Source organism: Xenopus laevis, chromosome 7L (assembly GCF_017654675.1).
Source record: "Xenopus laevis strain J_2021 chromosome 7L, Xenopus_laevis_v10.1, whole genome shotgun sequence".
NCBI classification, from domain to species: domain Eukaryota; kingdom Metazoa; phylum Chordata; class Amphibia; order Anura; family Pipidae; genus Xenopus; species Xenopus laevis.
The window spans coordinates 18,918,804-18,940,570 of NC_054383.1; the positions used below are offsets into that span (position 1 = coordinate 18,918,804).

Sequence of the window (21,767 nt, forward strand, 5' to 3'; positions counted from 1 at the left end):
CAACCAACCCCCTTACCCCCACGCCATTTTTCTGACATCCAAAGAAATAAACATGAAGAAATAACTTACAGTGAAAACAGCTCGCAGATAATGTAGCTTGTCAATGTCTTTTGGCAGGCCTGAACTTGACCAACGCACCAAGTAGTTTTCACTGTAAAATAATTGCATTTTTGTGTTATGCTGAATGGAAATGCTTAAGCGGGTTCCTGGAAGAAAAATATGCTGTCGTTACGAGCACATGCAACACACACAATCAGCCACTGTTTAAAGAACCTACAGTGCAATCCTAGTATTCTGAGACAAAACCAGATTGGACTGTTGGAGTGATAATTGCTAACCTGAAAAACAGAATTATATAGGGCTAGAACTCAATCTACTAATACAGCAGCAAGCTGTACTTTTCTAAACACATATAGTTATGAGGTAAACTACTGTAGAATGTTTGTCCAGGTTCACTAAAGCCTATAAATGAATATGGCTGATGGTGGACTCGCAGCACAGAGGTTCTGCAGCTCTTTAACAGTAATGCTCTAGGCCTTCCAAGGTGAACTTGTCCACAGGAACTCTCCATCTTGTAACTTTTGAAAGTCAGTGACACTGCACATGCTCAGTATGCTCTGGGCAGCTGTTGATAAATTGTTAATTGAAAATCAAACAGAAGATGAAGGTCATCGGTCATAAAGGTCGATGTTACAGGACTGTTACACGACTGACTATTAAATTTCTGAGATGCTGTTAAATTGTGATTCTTTAAATACTTATCAGTCTCATAGTGACTTATATATTTTATATATACAATATATACTGTCGCTAAGCTTGGTAACGGACAGCAGTCCAGAGAGTGTGCCAAAAATCTGCAGCAAATAGGTTGGGGAGTTCCTGGGTTATCTTCAGGGGCACAGATCTTCACTGCTAAAGGGTTGTGATGGCCTTGGGCAGCCACAAAAATCCAAAACATAATGTGTTGCATCAATCCTTTGGTGAGCTTTAGTTCTCCTTTTAACTAGCGATGCACCAAATCCAGGATTCTGCATTTTTCAGCAGGATTCAGAATTGGCAGAATCCAAGTGCCTGGCTAAACCCAATCCAAATCCTTAAAATCACGTGACTTTTCATTAGGGATGCACCGAATCCACTTTTTGGGATTCGGGCAAATCCCCGAATCCTTCATGAAAGATTCGGCAGAATACCGAACCGAACTCTAATTTGCATATGCAAATTAGGGGATGGAAAGGAAATGGTGGGAAATGTTTTTTTACTTCCTTGTTTTAAATGGTTGCTATCAGGAAACAGAAAAACTATCAGCCAGTATCTATATTACCCACAATGTGTAAAACCTTAAACGGCTATTAGAAATAGCTGCTCAGTCTCTTCAAATTTTGATCCACATTTAGAAAGGTTAGAAAAACCTTCACAATCTTGGCGGCCATGCCCTCCTTTTGAAATGCCAAACCCATATCTTCTTAAAGCCAAGTCAATATAATTGGCAAAATATCTCTGGGAGCAGAAGGTGAGATCTCGCAGAGCACTGGGATTTTTCAACGTCTTTTAAGATAAAAGTGAAAAAGCCTACAGGGTGTTTTTAAAAGCTCTGGATTTTCCAATTTAGAACAATAATTTAGACCTTCAGAAGCCAAACTGCAAAAAAGTGTTCTGAGCTATCCTCTGTGATAACAGGCACGAGCCGACCTAAGGTTTTGCTTTGCCAGGATAACGGATTTCTTCTGTTTCACATGAAAGTTGGTTGCAATTAACCCAAGTTCAGGTAAAACTGTTACACTTAAACTGGTTCAGATGGAAACTAAATAACTATATATACGATAGAGAAAGCATTTACCTTATAAACTTTGATTCGGATGGGTCATAAAGAGACATAAGGACTTCGGCATCCTCCCCAATTTTGCATACTACATTTTTCAAATTGACAAATAAAGCAAATGAAGGCGTTGCAGCAAACTTGGCTTGTCTGTTGACATCATTTTTCAGGGACTTTTGAAAGAAAAAGAAATGTAAACACATTTAAGTGTTAAAAAACAAAAACGGAAGTAAAATTACAACCATGATAGCACGTTTCATTATAACAATCCTGAAATGATAAGATAGAATTATTAACATGTATTTATATAGCGCCAACATATTGCGTAGCACTGTGGATATAGGATATGTGGAAGCAAGATAGACCAAATGCAGAGACTGTGCTGAACCTTTCTTTATTTACATATAATATAATAAACAAGAGCCATGAATATCCTGTAAACTCTTTTCTTAGTAATGGTGCATAGTGAGGTCATCAGTTATAATCGGAGCTTATTGATGTCATTTCTGTCACATGATTCGCTGAAACTTGTGTATTATAATAAATAAAGCACTACCTGTTGCAAAATATGAGGATATTAGAAGTCACCTTGGAGTTCCATGATGGTCATGGAACTCCTCTGTAACTTATAACATCCTTATATTTTACAAGAGGGGATACTTTATTCACTATATCATGTTTTGAGGTTTCTCTTTATCAGGCGAGATATATTTACCACTTGATAAAGAGCCACAACTCACAAAATGTACCCTATTTTTTTAGTCATAAACTTCAGTTGGAACATAAGCAGTAGTAAAAGTATAGGAATCATTAAAGGAAAACTATACCCCTCACACAATGTAGGTCTCTATAAAAAAATATATTGCATAAAACAGCTCATATGTAAAACCCTGCTTCATGTAAATAAACCATTTTCATAATACTTTTTTAGTAGTATGTGCCATTGGCTAATCATAAATAGAAAAGTGCCATTTTAAAATATAAGGGCAGCCCCACGGGATCGTATGATTTACAGTGCACACAAACATATCAAACAAACTATACTTGGTAGGTCACATGAGCCAATTAACAGACAGAGTTCTGTCTTTTGCTTTCACACTTCCTGTTACAGTTAGAGCTGCAGTATTTCTGGTCAGGTGATCTCTGAGGCAGCACACAGACCATCACAAAATTGTGGTTCAAGGCAAGAGATGTAAAAGGGCAATATTTACTTAAATATATATTCCAGTTGGGTAAGATTCTTTAATATACCGCTTAATTTGATATAAATTGTTGCGTAACTATTTATTTTTAGGAGTATAGTTTTCCTTTAAGGTCTTCCTGCAGCCAATCCATTTCTACGACATATGAAACTAGGAAATGGCAGACTGATAAACTTTTCCCAGGTAGAAGGGGTATAAAGTGAAGGCAGGCTGCTCTACCCTGAGAGATATGAATCCTAATGAAGTGGCAAAGGGGCTGAGATCTGGGGAGAGCTATAAACCCACACTTAGAGGACCAATAGCTGAATGGCTGATTCAACAAGCTTTTCCTACACGTGTAACCTTGTAATAATAAGGGGGGCTCCTACAAAAGCTCAACCTTAACTTTTTGACATGTATGTATGTATGTATGTATGTATGTATGTATGTATGTATGTATAACTTTATTTGTAAAGCGCTGTAGGAGCTGCAGTACAGTTCAATGCATGAAAGTACAATATAAATAAAAATATAATATATAAAACTACACACAGGGAGAACAAGTCAGACAATAAATACAATAAATATACACATAACTCATAAGTACCTGCCCCGTAGAGCTTACAGTCTAAATGGGCATGTTCATTCAACCTAACCAAGCTATTAGATTATGTGGCACGACTAAATCAGGATACAGACAGCAAATGTAGCTGGCACCCATGTGACAAGCAGAGGGATCACATACAGAAGTACAGAGTATAAAGAAGGGGGTACACAGATATCCCAAAGAGCAGGCAGAGGTAAAAAGGGTGATAGGGAAGATCATGCCCACCAGCCCGATGCTATAGCCTAGTTGTAGGTCAGCAACCAAACAGTTCATATTTGCACTACTGCTCCAATTCAGTGAAAGGGTTACAAGTTTTTACACATTTTCAAAGACCACTGTAATGTGTACCTTTTCTTCTTGTATTCTTTCCTCAACCTGTTTGGAAGCAATTTCATGTGCCCGGAAGAGACTTATTGTGCTGGTTTGTTCTGGGTCCAAAATGTTTCCATCTTCGTCCCGTACAACCAGGTCCAAGTCAAGGATTCTAACCAAAAACAATAAAGAATTATAATAGCAAAACTCTCTATTACTGCAGTTTAGTCAATTTGGACATACCTCTTAATATTGAGGGTTAAACAAAAAGAAAGAACCTTGACAATAAAGAGGAAATGCCAAAAAGTACACAAGAAAGAGCAGGACACTCATTAAAGACAGTATGAGCTAAAATGAATATTCAAAGGAATATAAAAGCAACAGGATGGCAGAAAGGGAAGAAAGAAAAAAATCAGAGAATAAAATAGAGAGATAAATGAATAGCAAAGGAGACATATGTAAAAAACAAGAATGTACCAGTGCCTTAAAGGAGAAGGAAAGGTTAAAACTAAGTAAGCCTTATCAGAAAGGTCCATCTAAATATACCAGTAAACCCCCAAAGTAGTGCTGCTCTGAATCCCCTGTCAAAAGAAACACTGCATTTCTTTCCTTCTATTGTGTACACATGGGCTTCTGTATCAGACTTCCTGCCTTCAGCTTAAACCTCATTGCCCTGGGCAAGAGCATGCTCAGTTTGCTCCTCTCCCCCCCCCTTCTCTGTTGTAATCTGAGCCCAGAGCAGGGAGAGACTCCGGCAGGAAGTGATGTCACACCATGTTAATACTGCAGCTCCTATCCTAAACAAACAGAGAGTTTCTAGAGCTTTTTACTCGGGTATGGTAAAACATTCTACAGAATAAATATAGCATTCTAGCTTGCACTATTGCAGCTAATCTATTGCCAATAAAATGCCTCCGTAGCTTTCCTTCTCCTTTAAACTCTTTTAGATATAGAAGGAATGTTCTTTCAAAAGTTGTGTTGAAAATTTCTGCAAAAACCCTACTAGTCCCACCCATCTGTACCACTTTCCGCTGCCTCCTTTCCCAGGCTGTACTGGGAGCTGGTGAAACTCAACACTATAGGATAGGAACTAATCAGCAGCTAGGCTGACCTGATAGGGAACTGAAGCTGTCTTTGCTTGTGTGACTGCAGGGCTGTGATTGGCTGTCCCTCTCTTACTGTGCCTTTGGCAGGGACCATTAGAACACACCCACCCCTCATTTGAAACATGGACAGGGACCAGAGATCTATGGAGCGCTCCAATAAAGGGAATATTTATGAAGGCAGCAGGAAGTGTAACATGTGGGTAGGACTAGTAGGGTTTTTGCAGAAATTTTCAATAAATCAGCCCTAATTTTTTTTAAACAAATTCCTTCTGTATTTAAAAGATTATAATGCACATTCTTGTTGTTTTTCTAACAATATGCCCCTTTAAGTAAAATAGTGTGGGTGCCTTAATTTAAATACTAATGTATAAATACTGAGTAACTATCAATAACAAAGGAAAGAGACTCTTTATATGGGTTTTTGAACCAACAAAGGCAAACTATGAGTGCTGGCAATGTAGACCGAGTATGGTTTCCCTCATCCACGCACAAAGCATAGAAATAGATTGTGCCTTTGGATATATATTGATTATGCTTTTCCACTTTACATGTTTCTCTTTAGCTACTGTTCATGCTTGTAAAACATGATGTGGGCCAAGAGCTACTGTTTTGGTGCCAGCAGCAACCCCTCACTCATTATGATGTGGTAAAGGTTCTAACAGGGTAATGAGCCAGTGGCCAGTAAACTCTAGTCTAGGAGTGCCCATACTTTAATAATGTGACATCTACTTTTAGTGATGTTGTCCCATTATAATCTACATCAGTGATGCCCCAACAGTAGCTCGAGAGAAACATGTTGCTCCCCAACCCCTTGGATGCTGTTCCCAGTGGCCTCAAAGCAGGTGCTTATTTTTGAATTCCAGGCTTGGGTGCAAGTTTTGTTGTATAAAAACCAGGTGTACTGCCTAACAGAGCCTCCTGTAGTCTGTCAGTCTTCATTGGGGCCTACCAATAGCCAAACACAGCCCTTATTTGGCAGTGTACCCCAGGAACTTATGCTTGTGTTGCAACCCAACTCTTTTTACATTTGAATGTTTCTCACGGGTGAAAAAGGTTGGGGACCCCTGATTTAGATCCATAAAAGCATTGTTAGCATTCTGTCCCATGGAAAATATTACATAAATATTATATTGATGCTTGATATAATTTATATTTCTATATTTAACAAACAACTATTCCTTATGTAACCTTAACATAAATATCTAAATGAAAAGCATGAAACAGAAAGGTGATTTAGATAAGCTGTTGGTTGACAGTGTCTTGAGATCTACTGATCACCAGCTTAAGTTCTACTGGTAGATCCCGATCTACCTTTTGGGCACTCCTGCTCTAGTCTAAAGTCAGGAACTGGAAGTGTGTTTTAATACACTGTATAAATGTAGGTGTGGGTGGCAAAAACTACATTTGAGCATTGCTCTTAGCCTTTAGAGAATTTTTTCAAGCTATGTTATTCTATAAACTATGTTGATCATAATTGCATCATACGTGTATTTTTATGGTCTGTTTATACAGTCAGCAGTTGAATTCCTGCACTTTACTAGGTTTTACTGACAAACAACAAGCAACTGCCAACATCTGTCACATAAAGAGTAAAAGTTCATATCGGCGGTGTAACTTTTTGAAGAGAGGGTGGGAGAAGGAGTGGAGTAAGATACAGTCATCGTTACATGAAATTTTCAGAACTTTTAGAACAAAACCACATCTCAATATGCTCAATCTTGTTTGAACACGGAGCATCTGGAGTGTTTGCAAACTTTGAGCTAATACGCCGGCAGATGGTAAGGCACAATAACAAACAAGGAATTCATTAATTGAGTAGAAGGTTAGGTTTCAAATTCCACACTCTGAAAAGAATAAAGGATGTGTCTACATAAAATATTATTTTTTTTTATTCTATGGAAAGCTAAACACAGCCGGAAGAAATGCAAACTTGCCCTATCATTTTGAACCGAGCCCGAAATTGGATTTTCATGAAGCGTTCATACATTTAAAAGCTGAAATGCAAAATGCATTGGCAAACCACGGCAATTCCCGGAGAGGTAAGCTAATGGTAATCACGGCATGCAGATATTCAGAAGGTGTTACATGATTCAGTGCAGCCTCTGATAAGCAAATCATTCACCCACATGTAATTGAGAAGTGCTAAAGCATATACAATTTTCTAATATCATAAAAATAGGAAAATGGAAACTGTCGTGCACAAGACTTGCTTGCCGAATGGGAAAATCTATTGCAGAATGTAAAACTGGACTCTTTCCATCTCCCTGATTGCTTGTTATGCATAGGGAAATGTCTAGCTATTTAGATGCACGTAAGGAGGCACATTTGCTGGATAGTGGTGTTTATTACACAGGCATTAACCTCTTTATTGCAAGCCTGACTTTAGTCATTTGACAACATCACAGAGCAAGGAATTCTTTCACCGTTCCAGATGCCTATGTGTTGGCCAAAATCAGGTTGACCTACTGTATCAACATGTAAAACATGTTTTTTTTCAAAATGCATTAGTTAAAAGTGCTGCTCCGGCAGACTCCTACGCTGAAATGCGTTTTTCAAAAGAGCAAACTGATTTTTTTTATTATTTAATTTTGAAATCTGACATGGGGCTAGACATATTAAGTCTCCCAGGTGCCCTCAGTCATGTGACTTGTACTTTGATAAATGTCAGTCATTCTTTACTGCTGTACTGCAAGTTGGAGTGATATCACTCACCCCCCCCCCCAAGTAGCCCATCAGCAGAACAATGGGAAGGTAACCAGATAACAGCTTCCTTGTAGATATAAGCACAACACTCAATACTAAAAATCCAAGACCCACTGTGACTGCTTCAGTTACATTGAGTAGGATAAACAATGGCCTGTCAGTTCCATCCTAGTGCTGGCTCTTTCTGAAAGCACATGACCAGACAAAATGACCTGAGATGGCTGCCTACTCACCAATATTACAAATAAAAAAAAAAACACACTTGTTGGTTCAGGAATTAAATTTTACACGGTAGAGTGAATGGTTTGCAGTGTAAACAGTGTAATTTAGAAATAAAAAATAGACCATAAAAATCATGACAGAAACCCTTTAAGGTGGCTGTACACACTCTGATATTACCTTACACGATTATGTACGATATATGGTGTGTATGGTGGGAGACGAGGCAATTGATATTGGCAAAAGCCTTGGACATCGGTCACCTCGTTGATCATACAAGATGGAAAACCATTGTCTGAACATCGGCAAAATGTTAATGCCGAATTGTCAGACAGAAGTAGAATATTATTCTTTCTACTGGCATATCTGAAGATTCAGCTCTTAACGTTTGCAAAGAAAACTAATGATTTTCCCAGGACCAATAGTTGGAGGGAAAAGAGAGTAATTGGTACGTGTATGGCCACCTTTAGACCTACCACGGATATAGAGGGGAGCTTGTGTAGATGGCTATAGAACAAAGTCCCTCCTACAAATGGATCTCTAGATCCATGGTTTTTGACTCCATGCCCAATTAAATTGTCTTTAAGTTCAGTCAAAAATGTCTGGATTCTTTGGCATTATTTGCCAACTAATGTGCCAATTCAACTACACTAGACAGATCAAAGCGAAGTTGTTCGTTGGAGCTAATGTGTCACTATTATTAAATAAGCCTCGGCGAGATACTAAAAGCTTGCAATCTAACGTTGTTGCCTGTTGAACAGCAAGAAGCAGCACCAAACAGTTTACTGGTCTTCTACTTGAGACAGAACACTTCTATATACTATGGAAACCTGATAACTGATATAGATTAGTTGTCACTGGAAAAAATCATACAGAAAAAATAGGTAGCAAAAATAATTCCCAGGAGACCTGCGAGTGAAGTCATTTTCTACACTGAATAATGGGTCTCTCTTTCACTCAGTGCTATCTCCATCATATCTGCCAATATCTCCAAACTCATTATCTTGCTATGGTCTCCTAGTAACAGGGTAACTCTAATTTACTCTTATGGCTTCCTTTTCGCTTATACTTAACATTTTTCTCACTCAGAGGCTTTCGGGTCAGTGGGTTTTATATCTCATTTCTCTTTAAGCCATCAATCTGTAGCCCCTGCGGCTCTTGCTGGACTCCAGCTCCCAGCATCCAACAACAGATAGTGAGGGTTGTAGCTGAACAGCACCTGGAGGCTGAAGGTGGCTGCCTTTATTGCTAAACTAAGCAATTCCGGAACAACATGGACATGACACGGGATAATCAGTCAGACAGTTTGGCAATACTCTTACGGCTCATTGTATCTGCTGAACAATCCGGAAAGTCTCAGAAAAAGCCATTACCTGTTAACTAGCAGCACGTTGAGTTTAGCTACTTATTATTGCAACACTTTAGTTAATCATTTCTTTGAGATATGCACAGGTGTATTCTGCACGTTTATCCTGTACGGACCATAAAACAATGAATAATCAAGGCCACCTACCTATTTCCATAGTCAATCCTGGCAGTTATTTTCTTTTTAAGTTCCTTCAGTTCATCTTGCGGCAGAGTCCCGGAGAGAATCTGAGATCGCCATTCCACCAGGTCATAAATCATATTTCTTACGCACTTGAACATTTCTCGATTGTCTTGCTAATAACATGAAGGGAAACACATAAAAAATAAAATACTATGCCAAAACAAGGATACTGATCAAGTGATAGATTCCCAAAGTACTTTTACTCTAAATAAATGCAAGTAAATCATAAAGTGACACAGAGTTGTATCTGTAGGGTTTCTTTGGGAAATGGCACACAGCAATGCTGGCCATTTTGTTGTCCAGGTGATTAATCACCCTGTAGATGGGTGACAAAAGCCATAGTTGGGATTATTTATGAACACTAAATTTAACTCTCAGCAATAACCCATAGCAACCAATCAGTGATTGGCATTTTTAACTAACTACGGTAGATTAATGGAAGCAAATATTTGATTGGTTGCCATTGGTTATTGCCCAGAGTTCATAAATGACTGTGAGAATCTCTTAGACTTGAAGGCACACCTCCATTTCCAGTAGCATTTAGGCACCAAAACACCTGAAATCTCTACACGTGTCATTGGTTTGATATAGGTCTCCTTGTAGGATACCCATGTCGGGGTGTCAGTTATCTGTGAGTACATATCAAGAGTAGTTTTGGAATTAGATTTTCTGTGTGTGCTAGAGTGAAAAATGCCACTACAAAAGCATTTATCTAAACAGAATTCCATCTTCGATTCGGGAAGGGATTTTTTTCTACATGTGGTTTATCTGCTGGAATGTATTTGCCTTCCTCTGGAATTACTTGTACAGGTATGGGAACCGTTATCTGGAAACCTGTTATCCAGAAAGCTATGAATTAAGGGACAGCCATCTCCAACAAACTATTTTATCCAAAACATGAACATCTTTAAAAATGATTTCCCCTTTTTTTCCTATTATTTTCTGTAATATTAAAACAGTAGCTTGTACTTGATCCCAACTAAAGGTGGCCATACACGGGCCGATAAAAGCTGCCGACAGACCGTGTCGGCAGCTTATTGGCCCGTGTATGGGGGCCCCCGACGGGCTTCCCCGATCGAGATCTGGCCGAAAGTCGGCCAGATCTCGATCGGATGGGATTAAAAATCCCGTCGGATCGCGGCCGCATCTGTTCGTTGATGCGGTCCCGCGATCCGACCGCCCGTTTGGCGAACGCTAGGATCCGATCGTTGGGCCCTAGGGCCCACGATCGGATCAGCCCGATATTGCCCACCTCAAGGTGGGCATATCGGAGGGAGATCCGCTCGTTTGGCGACATCGCCAAACGAGCGGATCTATCCGTGTATGGCCACCTTAAGATATAATTAATCCTTATTGGAAGCAAAACCAGCCTATTGGGTTTATTTAATGTTTACATGATTTTCTAGTAGACTTAAGGTATGAAGATCTAAATTAAAAACATTCCTTATCCAGAAAATCGCAGGTCCCGAGCATTCTGGATAACCGGTCCCATACCTGTACACTGTTCTGTAAAAGGTGGACTTTTGTATTTCTTTCAACCTCACTTACAACTTATGTCTTTGAGCTTAACTTTGTACACATGTAAATGTATACACTTTTGTAAGGTTCTGTGTCCCCTAAATACTCACAACATAAAGCTGTCGCCAAATAATTGACCATTCTCGTAGAGTTGTAGTGATTTCTTGAACCAGGGGGATCTCACAAGGAACAATGGTTTCATGCTGCCTAAAAATCAAGTCAAACAATAATTAGCCAATATCCAACAGATATTTCAGTGCTGGTAACAGGAAAGTAAGTAATGAGAGTTCAATTTACTATACTGAAAGGTGGGCTGCAAATAATTAGCTGTTAAATCCCATCACATTGATAAAATGTGCTATGATCTCTGCTTTCTAACTGGCTCCAGATCTGCATTGTCCAAACTGCACAGGTATGGGATGCCTTTCCTGGAAACATGTTATCCAGAAAGATCTTAATTATGTGTAGGCCACCTCCCATAGACTACATTTTAATCCAATTGTTTTAATTTTTAGAAATTATTTTCTTTTTCCCTCTTGTATTTATTGGTAACTAAGCTACATGCGTCCGTATTGGTGGCAACAAATCTTACTGGGTTTATTTAAGGGCAGATTTATTAAGGTTCGAGTTGTGTTTTCCACATTTTAGTTTTCGAGTAGATTTTATGGTGAAAACTCACATTTTCAGGTTAAAAAAATGTTGGGTTTTTTTTCAAAAAACAATTTTTTTCTAGATTTAGTATACCTCAAAGAAAAATCCATTGCGGCTCTATCCAAATGAATTCAATTTCACCTATATAGCAATTATGAGCTAAATGGCCAAGAAAACTCACCCGTGATTAAATTTACTTGGGTGCAATGCCCCAAGTCTGTCTCTTTGGGTGGGATATAAAAAAACCGTAAAATCCAAAGCACATGTATCTCAATAAATGTAAATGCTTGCACTCCCCGATGATTAGGGATGGCCCGGGTGCAGCGCCCGAACCAGTAGCTTGGGGTGAAAGTCAAAGTGGATGGGTGGAGAAGCACACACGGTATGACTACGTTTCTTTGAATACGAAATGCGCCAGGACGTTTGCTTTTACCCTTGGAATAAAAATCTAATTTTTACAAACTTGGTGGTCGCAAGAGTGCAAGCTTCTCCACACTCACTTAGTATACCCTAACCCTGGAAATAGCTTGTATCAGAAAATACGCCATCTGAGACCTGTCGAGGTCATGTAGAAGTCAGTGTCAGAGGTCCCTTGAACAATTTGAAGATGTTAATAGCCTTGATGTTCGCGGTTTTTTTCAGATGGTTTTGCCCGAAAACTCTATCAATTTGACAGATTCCTGCCGAAACTAAATCAATTGGAGTTGTCAGGTTGTTAATCTTAAACTCACTGATTCGAGTTTCTATTAAAAAAAAAAAAAAAAAAAAAAAAAAAAAAACTCGAACCATTTGGGTTATTCAAGGTATAAGAAAACCTCTAAAATTCGACCATTGATAAATAACCCCCTTAATCCAATAATTAGAATTTTTAGAAATTATTTATTTTTCTCTGTAATAAAACAGTTCTTTGTACTTAATGGCAAATAAACTACAAATTGCTGGCAAAACAATCCTACTGGGTTTATTTAATGTTTAAATGATTTTTAGCACACTTAAAATGATACGGACACTACAAAAAATTATTTTCAAAATATTAATCTACATTAAAAGTTACCTATAGGTCATGCTGATCATTTTTCACTGATCGTTTTGCTTTTGTAAGTAATTGAAGTTCCTAAACCTGACTTTTCTGCCAGTCTGACTGTCCCTTCTTAACCTGTCAGTTAGAGTTTCTAATGCGAAGACTATTGCTGCACAAATATGGCAGCCTCCTCATAGAGGAACATGGGGGTAAGAAAGGTAATTTAAAAACATCAGGCAAATACTTTTATGGCACAATTATAAATAGCATTCAAAGGCAATGTTATTATAGATATAAAAAAAAAATATTTTCTGGTGTCAGTATCTCTTTAAGGTGGCCATACACATGGAGATCCGCTCGTTTGGCATATGTCGCCAAACAAGCGGATCTCTCCCCGATATGCCCACATTGAAGTGGGCGATATCGGGCTGATTCGATCGTGGGCCCTAGGGCCTACCGATCGGATGAGAACGGAGGCCTGTTTGTTTCTGTTATCACTCTAGGAACCTCTATTGTGTATTTATATTTATTGAATCGCACATTGCTTATATTTGTAAGTGTTGATAACTTCCTGATCCCTGCTCCCTTCTTTCTTTTTGTTTCCCTGATTTTATTGTTAAAATCTAATAAAAAGATATTTACAAAAAAAAAGAATGGAGGCCAAACGGGCGGTCGGCTTGCGGGACCGCATCAATGAAAAGATGCGGCCACGATCTGACGGGATTTTTTAACTGCCCGATTGCCATCTGGCCGACTTTCGGCCAGATATGAATTGGGGACGCCCATCAGATGGCCCTACGCACGGGGCCAATAAGCTGCCAACTTGGTCTGTCGGCAGCTCTTATCGGCCCATGTATGAGGGCCTTTATAGTATGAAGATCCAAATTTTGAAAAGATCCCTTATCTGGAAAACCCCAAGACCCAAGCATTCCAGGTAGTAGATTGTAAACATGTACCACTAAACAATGGCAGATGAACGATTTCAGGTAACATAGACACTGCACAACAATGTTCTTGATCTATAAAATAACATGTGTATTACTTTCTTTAGCCACACCAATTACCATTTCATACGCATACTAAATTCCTAATTCCCAAAGGATGTCTCTAGCCTGCAGAGCCGCAGTAGTGAAAGAGACAATTTTTTTTTTTTTTTTTTTATTCCAGTATTTTAAGACTTTTGCATAGCATTCATGCCCTAACTGGTTTCTTTAATATATTCAGCATATAAATATAAATCATCTGCATGCTATTTTAGTTTAACTATGCTCTAGAAATCAATTTTGTAATCAGACACGGAAACCGTCATTATGCAGTAATCAAATGATTAGAATACTGATGCACAACATATTTATTTGGAGGTGAAGACAAAGGCAACAAAAAATGTAACTTCCATAAATTTGGAATTAACTTCTTTCGTTATTTTTATTTCAAGCACTTTCGCATAATCAAACAGCTATCGTCCTGTAAGTTCACAGCAGTATGTAAAAGCCGGTCAACTTTTCTGAGGCGGGATGAAATTCATAGTAATATCATACTGGGGTAAAGTTAGACAAGGAGAAAATTCACACTTTAGCGAAGGGCAACAAGAACAGGAGAAATATTAAGATGGAAAGCGGATATAAAACCTAGATAATTGTGTGTTGGGTTCAAAAAGTAAATTTTTTTTTTAAAAAAAAGGGACATGACCCACACATTGTCTCTATTCTCATTGTCCTGCTTTTCAAAATAATATTTACTTTTTGAACCCCAGCTACAGTTAAGAACCCCACAGTTATTTAGATGCTATATTAAATATGGTTGGTTTTGCGGTATTTACATACTTTCCCAGCTAATGGTTCTCCCCTTTCTATGTTCCACACTTTTTTTATACATAACTTTATTGCCTATACCCAAACTGTGGCCATCCCTTCCCTTCCTTTTTTTCCCATTGCCTTCTTACTCCCTTTGATAATTGCCAAGCCATTCCCATTATGCTCTCCCCTGTTTCAACACTTTTCCTTTTTTAGTTTCAACTTTCTTTTTACTCTTTCTTCTCTTTACCCTTTCTATGTCCCTGTCAACCTAAATTCTGTTCTCTCCTTTCAAAATTTCCTTTATTTTTCACCTAATGACCCCATATTTTATTTAATTTTTTCCAAAACTACCACGCATATATTTTAACCCTTTTCCTACTATTTTGCTACTCTCTGCAAGACATCATGTTGTTCAGCATATATAAAATAAAATAAAAGCCCAAAGTATAGAATATACAACTGTTTAGCAGTTGGTTGATATAGTAATCACTCCTATAGAATTATAAGTTATATTAGAAGTCAACTTGGATTTTTATGGTCTCCATAAACACACTGTAATTTTATAGCTTTATTTGGTAGGAACACCTAAGTAGTATAATTATAAGCATATAAAATTTATAAAAACATGGCTAGTTTAATGCGCAAAACGTATCTTAAATCACTCATTGTTTTTTGAAAACTGAACCATTTTACAACAAATAAAAATAAATATGGATTTGGAGAAGGAGGGCAGTGCAACTTACCCCTTTCCATCAATTACTGCTTCTTTGAGATGAATATAGCTTGCTGGAAATATTCCCTATAAGAGATTAAAAAACAACTGATTTCTGATCTGAAATAGCAAACTCTCCTGGAATTTGCAGATATAATCAATCGGTAAAAAATATATCCCAGGCATAACAATTGCAATCGTCTTCATTGAGCATTTTAGCTGTTGGCAACAAGCAAAACATGTCACTCCTACAATACATACCTTTTTGGACTTCTTTCTTAATGAATAGCCTCTGTACCAGCCTAGAAATAATTCAAAAACATGTTATTAGCATTTGTTCAAAAGTATTTTCTCTAGCAGTTTAGCATTAATGGTGGCTTATCAACAAGTAATGTGCCTATAATGAATATTAATGGCCATCCAGGCATATATGAGTTTAGAACACCAAACAGCCAGATAAGTAATCAGAGTGGGTCATAATGCATGTTAAAAATTGTACTATAGATATGGGATCTGTTATCCAGAATGCTTGGGACCTGGGGTTTTCTGGATAAAAAATCTTTCAGTAATTTGGATCATCATATCTTAAGTCGGCTAGGAAACATGTAAATAATAAACCAAATAGGCTAGTTTTGCTTCCAAAAAAAGAAATAATTTTTAAAAATGTGGATTATTTGGTTAAAATGGAGTCTACTGGAGACTTTATTAAAATATTTCATGTTTAATGTAAAATGATGAACGCTATAGCTTTCTTAATATTTTAGTTAAAGAACAGCTTTAAGTTTAAGTGTCTAATTCACTATGAAGGAACAGCACAGAAACATTAGTTAGACCTTTTGAACATGCATATTTATTCCGCCATAATTTGATATCCCAACACATTAATCTGTCAGAGATCTAGGACAAATGTTTTTTGCTTTTGAGATGTTTTCATCGTAGTCAATCTAAACAAACACAAGGCACAGTTTTCCAGGTTGAGTAGAGTTCTTGCACCCTGGACACTATTCTTCAGTGAAACGTAATGCCAAAAACCCTGTGTGAGATTAAGATCCCATACAGTCAGTAGAATTAAGTTTCATTGGAATTTAAAAGCACTGTTTAAGGATACACATTTTATCTTATAGACCACAGCAAATCATTAACTCCTAGCAAAGTTTCATCGTTGCAGGTTGGATAAATATTCATCCTTCCAAAGTGCTCCCTTGTTTCTCTGGTGCCATCACAATCAAGCTAATAAACTGTACCATGCTATATGCCTGAAAACAAAATATCCCTGTAGGTCAACACCACAGCTGTTCATTATATAATAAAAAATTGGAATAAAAGTGGGTACAGACTTGTGTGATCACCCCTTAGACAACAATCACATCCAGAAGCCATCAAGAAGGGCCAATACACAAGTCAATAAGCTACTGACTTGTCTGGAAGGGGTTGAATCATAAAATTGTCTTTTGTATGGCCAGCTTAATTCTAGTTTTAAATACTAAACGGCATATTTAAAATTACATATTTTCATAGTTAAATTGGGTTGAAATAACATCCATTAAGTTTAACCCTTCAAAATGAAACCAAGCACACACACCCACTCACATTGGCCACTCCATATACTCAAACTATATATACACACCAATATTTGTAGATTTTTGATATTATGCTTGTCCAAGAAATCATTCAATCATCCAAACATTATCCGGCAGTGCATTCAACAATCTCACTGTCCTCACTGTGAAGAACCACCTACGCTGCTTTAGATGAAAGATCTGTTTCTCTAGTCTAAAGGGGTGATGCGGTGATCCTTTTTACAGGAAAAAAAGTTCCCCACAATCGGTCTATAATGGCTTCTTAAGTACTTTTAAAATGTAATCATGTTCCCTCGTAAGAATTTTCTTTGTTCAGAGAAAACAACCCCAACCTTGACAGTCTACCCTAATGTATATCTTCCATCCCCTTAACCAGTTTAACTGAATGCCTTTGCACTCTCTCCAGCTCATTTATATCCCCCTTAAGGACTCAAGATAGTCTTTATGCACCTTTTCCACATAAATCCAACAGAATGAACTCATGTCGAAAACAGGGGTATGTTCTTCCTTTGCTTTATAAGGTCCAACCACATAGGCACTAGTAACTACTGTTGAGAACAACGGCTATAGACAAGACGCTGTATCTGCACTAACATAAAGTATATAATCAATCACAACTGTGATACGTATATTTTTGTTTTGGATTGTTTGTTTTGTGTTGTTGAAACAATAAAATGTACCTTTAAAAAAAAAAAAACCAAGGTCGAAATATAGCTAAAGGCATAAGCACCAACACATTTCTATACAAGCTGAAGCTGAGCTTAATGTTTGCTAAAAGGGGATTTTTAACATACAGCATGCCAGCCCCCCCCCCCATGCAAAAGAATGTGGTAAACTCCAAAAGGCCAGCTCATTTTAATCTGAGATGAACAAAACATCCACAGCATAGTGTGGTAATGCTTAAGAACCTCTGGCATTTCAAAAATCCTATTTCTGATCCAGTGTACTGGTACTGCTTAACCTAGTTTCACTAGAGTGGGTGAGTGTTTGAGGAACAGCGATCATAACATGGTCTCCTTTGAGATTATGTTCCAGAGAAAACTGCATAAAGGAGCAACAAAGACCTTAAATATTAAATGTGCAAACTTTAGGAGGGTAGGAGGATATCTCTATATTTTATTAACTGGAAAAAAAAATTCATAGGCTAGACCCTCAAAAGTACAAATGTTACAAAACAAATTTTACATCATAATTTTGTGCATATTTTCCTTAAAGGGAAATGTATCAAATCAAAAATTACTTTGAGATTCGCTGAAAACTAGGGATGCTGATTCAGTTAATGCCTTTAAGAATGGCTTGGATGATTTTTTGGACAGACATAATATCAAAGGCTATTGTGATACTAAGCTCTATAGTTAGTATAGGTATGGGTATATAGAATTTTAATTAAAAATAGGGAGGGGTGTGCTGGGTTTTCATTTGGAGGGGTTGAACTTGATGGACTTTGTCTTTTTTCAACCCAACTTAACTATGTAACTATGTAAAGATTTGTAAACTATGTCATCTGAAACTTCAGAAAAAAAGGCCAACTGAGAATGCAAAAAATTCAACTGTAAATGTTGGTGGTAAGCAATACAAATCTCCGTTTACTTTTTAAACATTTATCTAAATGAAGCAGAAAGTTTTGGGACACTTGATATTGGAGTCAGGGAGATATCTTAATGGTAACAAGGAGAAGGCTGATGCTTTGAACTGCTTCTTTTCTTCTGTTTACAATAATTAAGGATCAATTTAATGAAGTATTTTGTTTTAATGTTTTTTTTCAGTTTAAGTATAGATGTCTGGCTGACACATGAGGGTTAAAGTTAAACGAAAAGTTAAACAAAGGTCCAGGATATCATGGTATTACTGTAACTCAGGGTATGAATGGTGCTGGGTTCTAAAGTTGCCAGATCATTTTACTTAAAGGAACAGTAACACCAAAAAATTAAAGTGTTTCAAAGTAGAGAAATTTTAATGTAGTGTTGCCCTTCACTGGTATAACTTCAGAAACGCAACTATTGTTCATATAAACAAGCTGCTGTGTGGCAATGGGTGAAATTGAAAAAAAGGCTATATGGCACAGGTTAAATAATGGATAACAGATAACACCATTATGTTCTACAGAGTTTATCTGTTATCTACTGTGTAACCTGAGCCTTTTCTCCTTTGAATGGCTGCACCCATTGCTACACATCAACTTATTTATATAAACAATAGTAGTGTTTCTGAAGCAAACACACCTGTGCTGCACTATGGAACTGCTTTATGACTGTTTCTCCTACTCAATGTAACTGAATGTGTCACAGTGGGACATGGATTTTACTGTTGAGTGTTGTTCTTAGATCTACCAGGCAGCTGTTCACTTGTGTTATGGAGCTGCTATCTGGTTACCTTACCATTGTTCTGTTGTTAGGCTGCTGGGGGGAAAGGGAGGAGGTGATATTACTTCAACTTGCAGTAGAGCAGTAAAGAGTGACTGATGCTTATCATATGACTTGCGGCAGCTGGTAAAATGACCATATGTCTAATTTTAATTTAAATATAAAAAAATCTGTTTGCTCTTTTGAGAAAAAGATTTCAGTACAGAATTATGCCGGAGCCACGCTATTAACTGATGCGTTTGACAGTATCCCTTTTAAAGAGGATTTTTTTAATTTAATAATAGCAATTAAAGTTACAAATGACTAGTAAATACTTAAAAATTTGTAAATAAGGTATTTGAAAGTTGTTTAAAATAAGATATTCTTGCATTTGAAAGCATTTTGGGGTTTATAATCCCTTTAATGTTTTATTGTATTGTCAAGTCTGTTATTGAAGTGGCCCAGTCCTAGTGGAACTCTTATACACGTGAATTTGCTTTAAAGAACTCACCTTCATAGGTTTCCAGTATGTGCAGTGTGTCTCCAATCTGTAAGCATAGCTCATCTGGCCCTCTTGCATCATAGTTGTAAATAGCTAGGAAAGAATAGGAGAACATAAATGTCAGAACAATAACATGTTCATCAGGCTTTTAGCTTCTCTCTGTAGTGCCACACAAGCTTAAAGGGCCACTATACCTTCAAGGGGGTTATTTATTAAGGTTTCGAGTTGTGTTTTCCATGAAAATTCGAGTTTTCAAGTGGATTTTTTGGTCAAAAATAATTTTTGGGTTAAAAAGGAAAACTAAATTTTTTCGAGTTTTGTAAAAAAAAAAAAAACTAAATTGAAGATGTCAATAGTCTTTTGAGGTTTTTGTTTTGGATGTTTCTGCCTGAAAATTCGAATTAATCAAGTTTTTTTTCACCAACAACTCGACCAATTCAAGTTTTTCGGGTTAAGCAGAACACTCGCAGAATCTAGTTTTTCCCACTCTAGTTTTTTCGTAAAATAAGAAACCATTCGACTTGTGAGTTCACTCGAGGTATAAAAAACTCTTTCGATCTTTGATAAATAACCCCCTAAGAGATGAATCTGTGTTTGCTTCAGAAGACTACTATAGTTTATATAAACAAGCTACTGTGTAGCCATGGGGGCAGTCATTCTGCTGGGACAAAGGAGAAAAGGCACAGGTTACATAGCAGATAATGGATAAAACACCATTGTATTGAACAGAGCTTATATGTTATAAAATATGTTATCGGTGCCTTTTCTCATTTTTTCCAACAGTTTGAATTGCTGCCCCATGGCTACATAGCATCTTGTTTAGAGTATATAAACTAGAGTAGTCTTTTTGAAGCGAACACAAAGCTTTTACCAGTGCATGATAACAATATTTACTTTAGAACAATTTTTTTTTGGTGTTTCTGTTCCTAATGAAATTTCCATATTGATTGAAAGAAGTTAAGTACACAACGTAAAAGGCATTTTATCACTGGCAAAGCTCAAAAATATAAACCACATCCTTTGGTAATTTAAAAACAAAATTAAAGTTAAACTACATAAACCAAACACTATTGGAAAACCTAAAACAACTTAAGCATTAAGAGTGATTTATTTTCATTATCATCCGATAATGATTTATTTAACATTTGAATTATTTTTTTTTTTTAATTTACAGAAGAACTATACTTAAAATCACTGAAGGATGCCAAATGTTAGGCACCCTCTGGTGCTTATAATCTCTTACCTGAAACCCCCCGGAACGGTGCTTCTGTTGTCAGAAGCAACACTAGTCCAGGGTATTTCTACAGAAGCTCATTCACGGTGATCTTCCTTGCTCTTATGTGATTTCTCAGGGCCGGGAGACACACGTGCAGTAGAGTGAAAAAGCCGGCTTTTTTTGTGTCTAAGTTTGGCTTTCACTCTACTGTGCATGTGCCGGGACCAACGTAAAGAAGATGGCAAAGAGGATCTTTTGCAAAAAATACCCCAGGCTAGTGCAGTGTTCTGCTAATAGGAGCACCAGCCTGGGGTATGAGGCAAGTGATTACACCACTGGGGGGTGCCTAACCTTTCGTTTTTTGCATATTACAAAAATAATAAATAAACCTTATCGAGAAACCCCCAGGTCCTAAGTATTCCAAATAATAAGCCTCATACATTTATACTAGGGTTGCCACCTGTCTGAATTTCACCCGGGCAGTCCGGTTTTTGGAAGGGCTGCCTGGGTGAAATTAGGAAATCCCGACAGGACATTGAAGTGAATGTGTGAATCAACCAATCGCTGATCGCCACGTCATCAGCCCCGCCCCTGATGTCACCTGCCCCACCTCATCCCCCCCCCCCCCAACGTCACCGGCCCACCCCCTTGCCCATTTTCGACAAAAAAAATAAAAATTAAAAAAATAAAAAAGTGGCAACCCATATGTATAAGTGCCATGGAATATGGTATACTATCAGAATAATGGCTGTAATAAAATCAGGTTTTCTAATGGTACTCTGATTTTACTCTCCTTTTTTGGATTTCGCCGAACCCCCGAATCCTTTGTGAAAGATTCGGCCCAATACTAAACAGAATCCTAATTTAATATGCAAATCAGTGAGGGAAAAATAGAGCCGTTGAAAAAAATTTTACTTCCTTGTTTTGTGACGAAAA

General features: G+C 37.5%; 1 protein-coding gene across 2 annotated transcripts in view; it reads right to left on the reverse strand.

The window, feature by feature from the left end:
- dock1.L (dedicator of cytokinesis 1 L homeolog) overlaps positions 1-21,767 on the reverse strand; it is a 269,367-nt gene that overhangs the window by 219,637 nt on the left and 27,963 nt on the right. For both annotated transcript variants that reach the window (XM_041568646.1, XM_018225171.2), the window contains exons 2-9: positions 19,625-19,708; positions 15,453-15,493; positions 15,223-15,278; positions 11,122-11,218; positions 9,458-9,606; positions 3,953-4,088; positions 1,838-1,989; positions 70-151 (exon numbers count right to left, since the gene is read on the reverse strand). In XM_041568646.1, the coding sequence (XP_041424580.1) occupies positions 70-151; positions 1,838-1,989; positions 3,953-4,088; positions 9,458-9,606; positions 11,122-11,218; positions 15,223-15,278; positions 15,453-15,493; positions 19,625-19,708 (797 nt within the window). The remainder of the gene's footprint in view (positions 1-69; positions 152-1,837; positions 1,990-3,952; positions 4,089-9,457; positions 9,607-11,121; positions 11,219-15,222; positions 15,279-15,452; positions 15,494-19,624; positions 19,709-21,767) is intronic.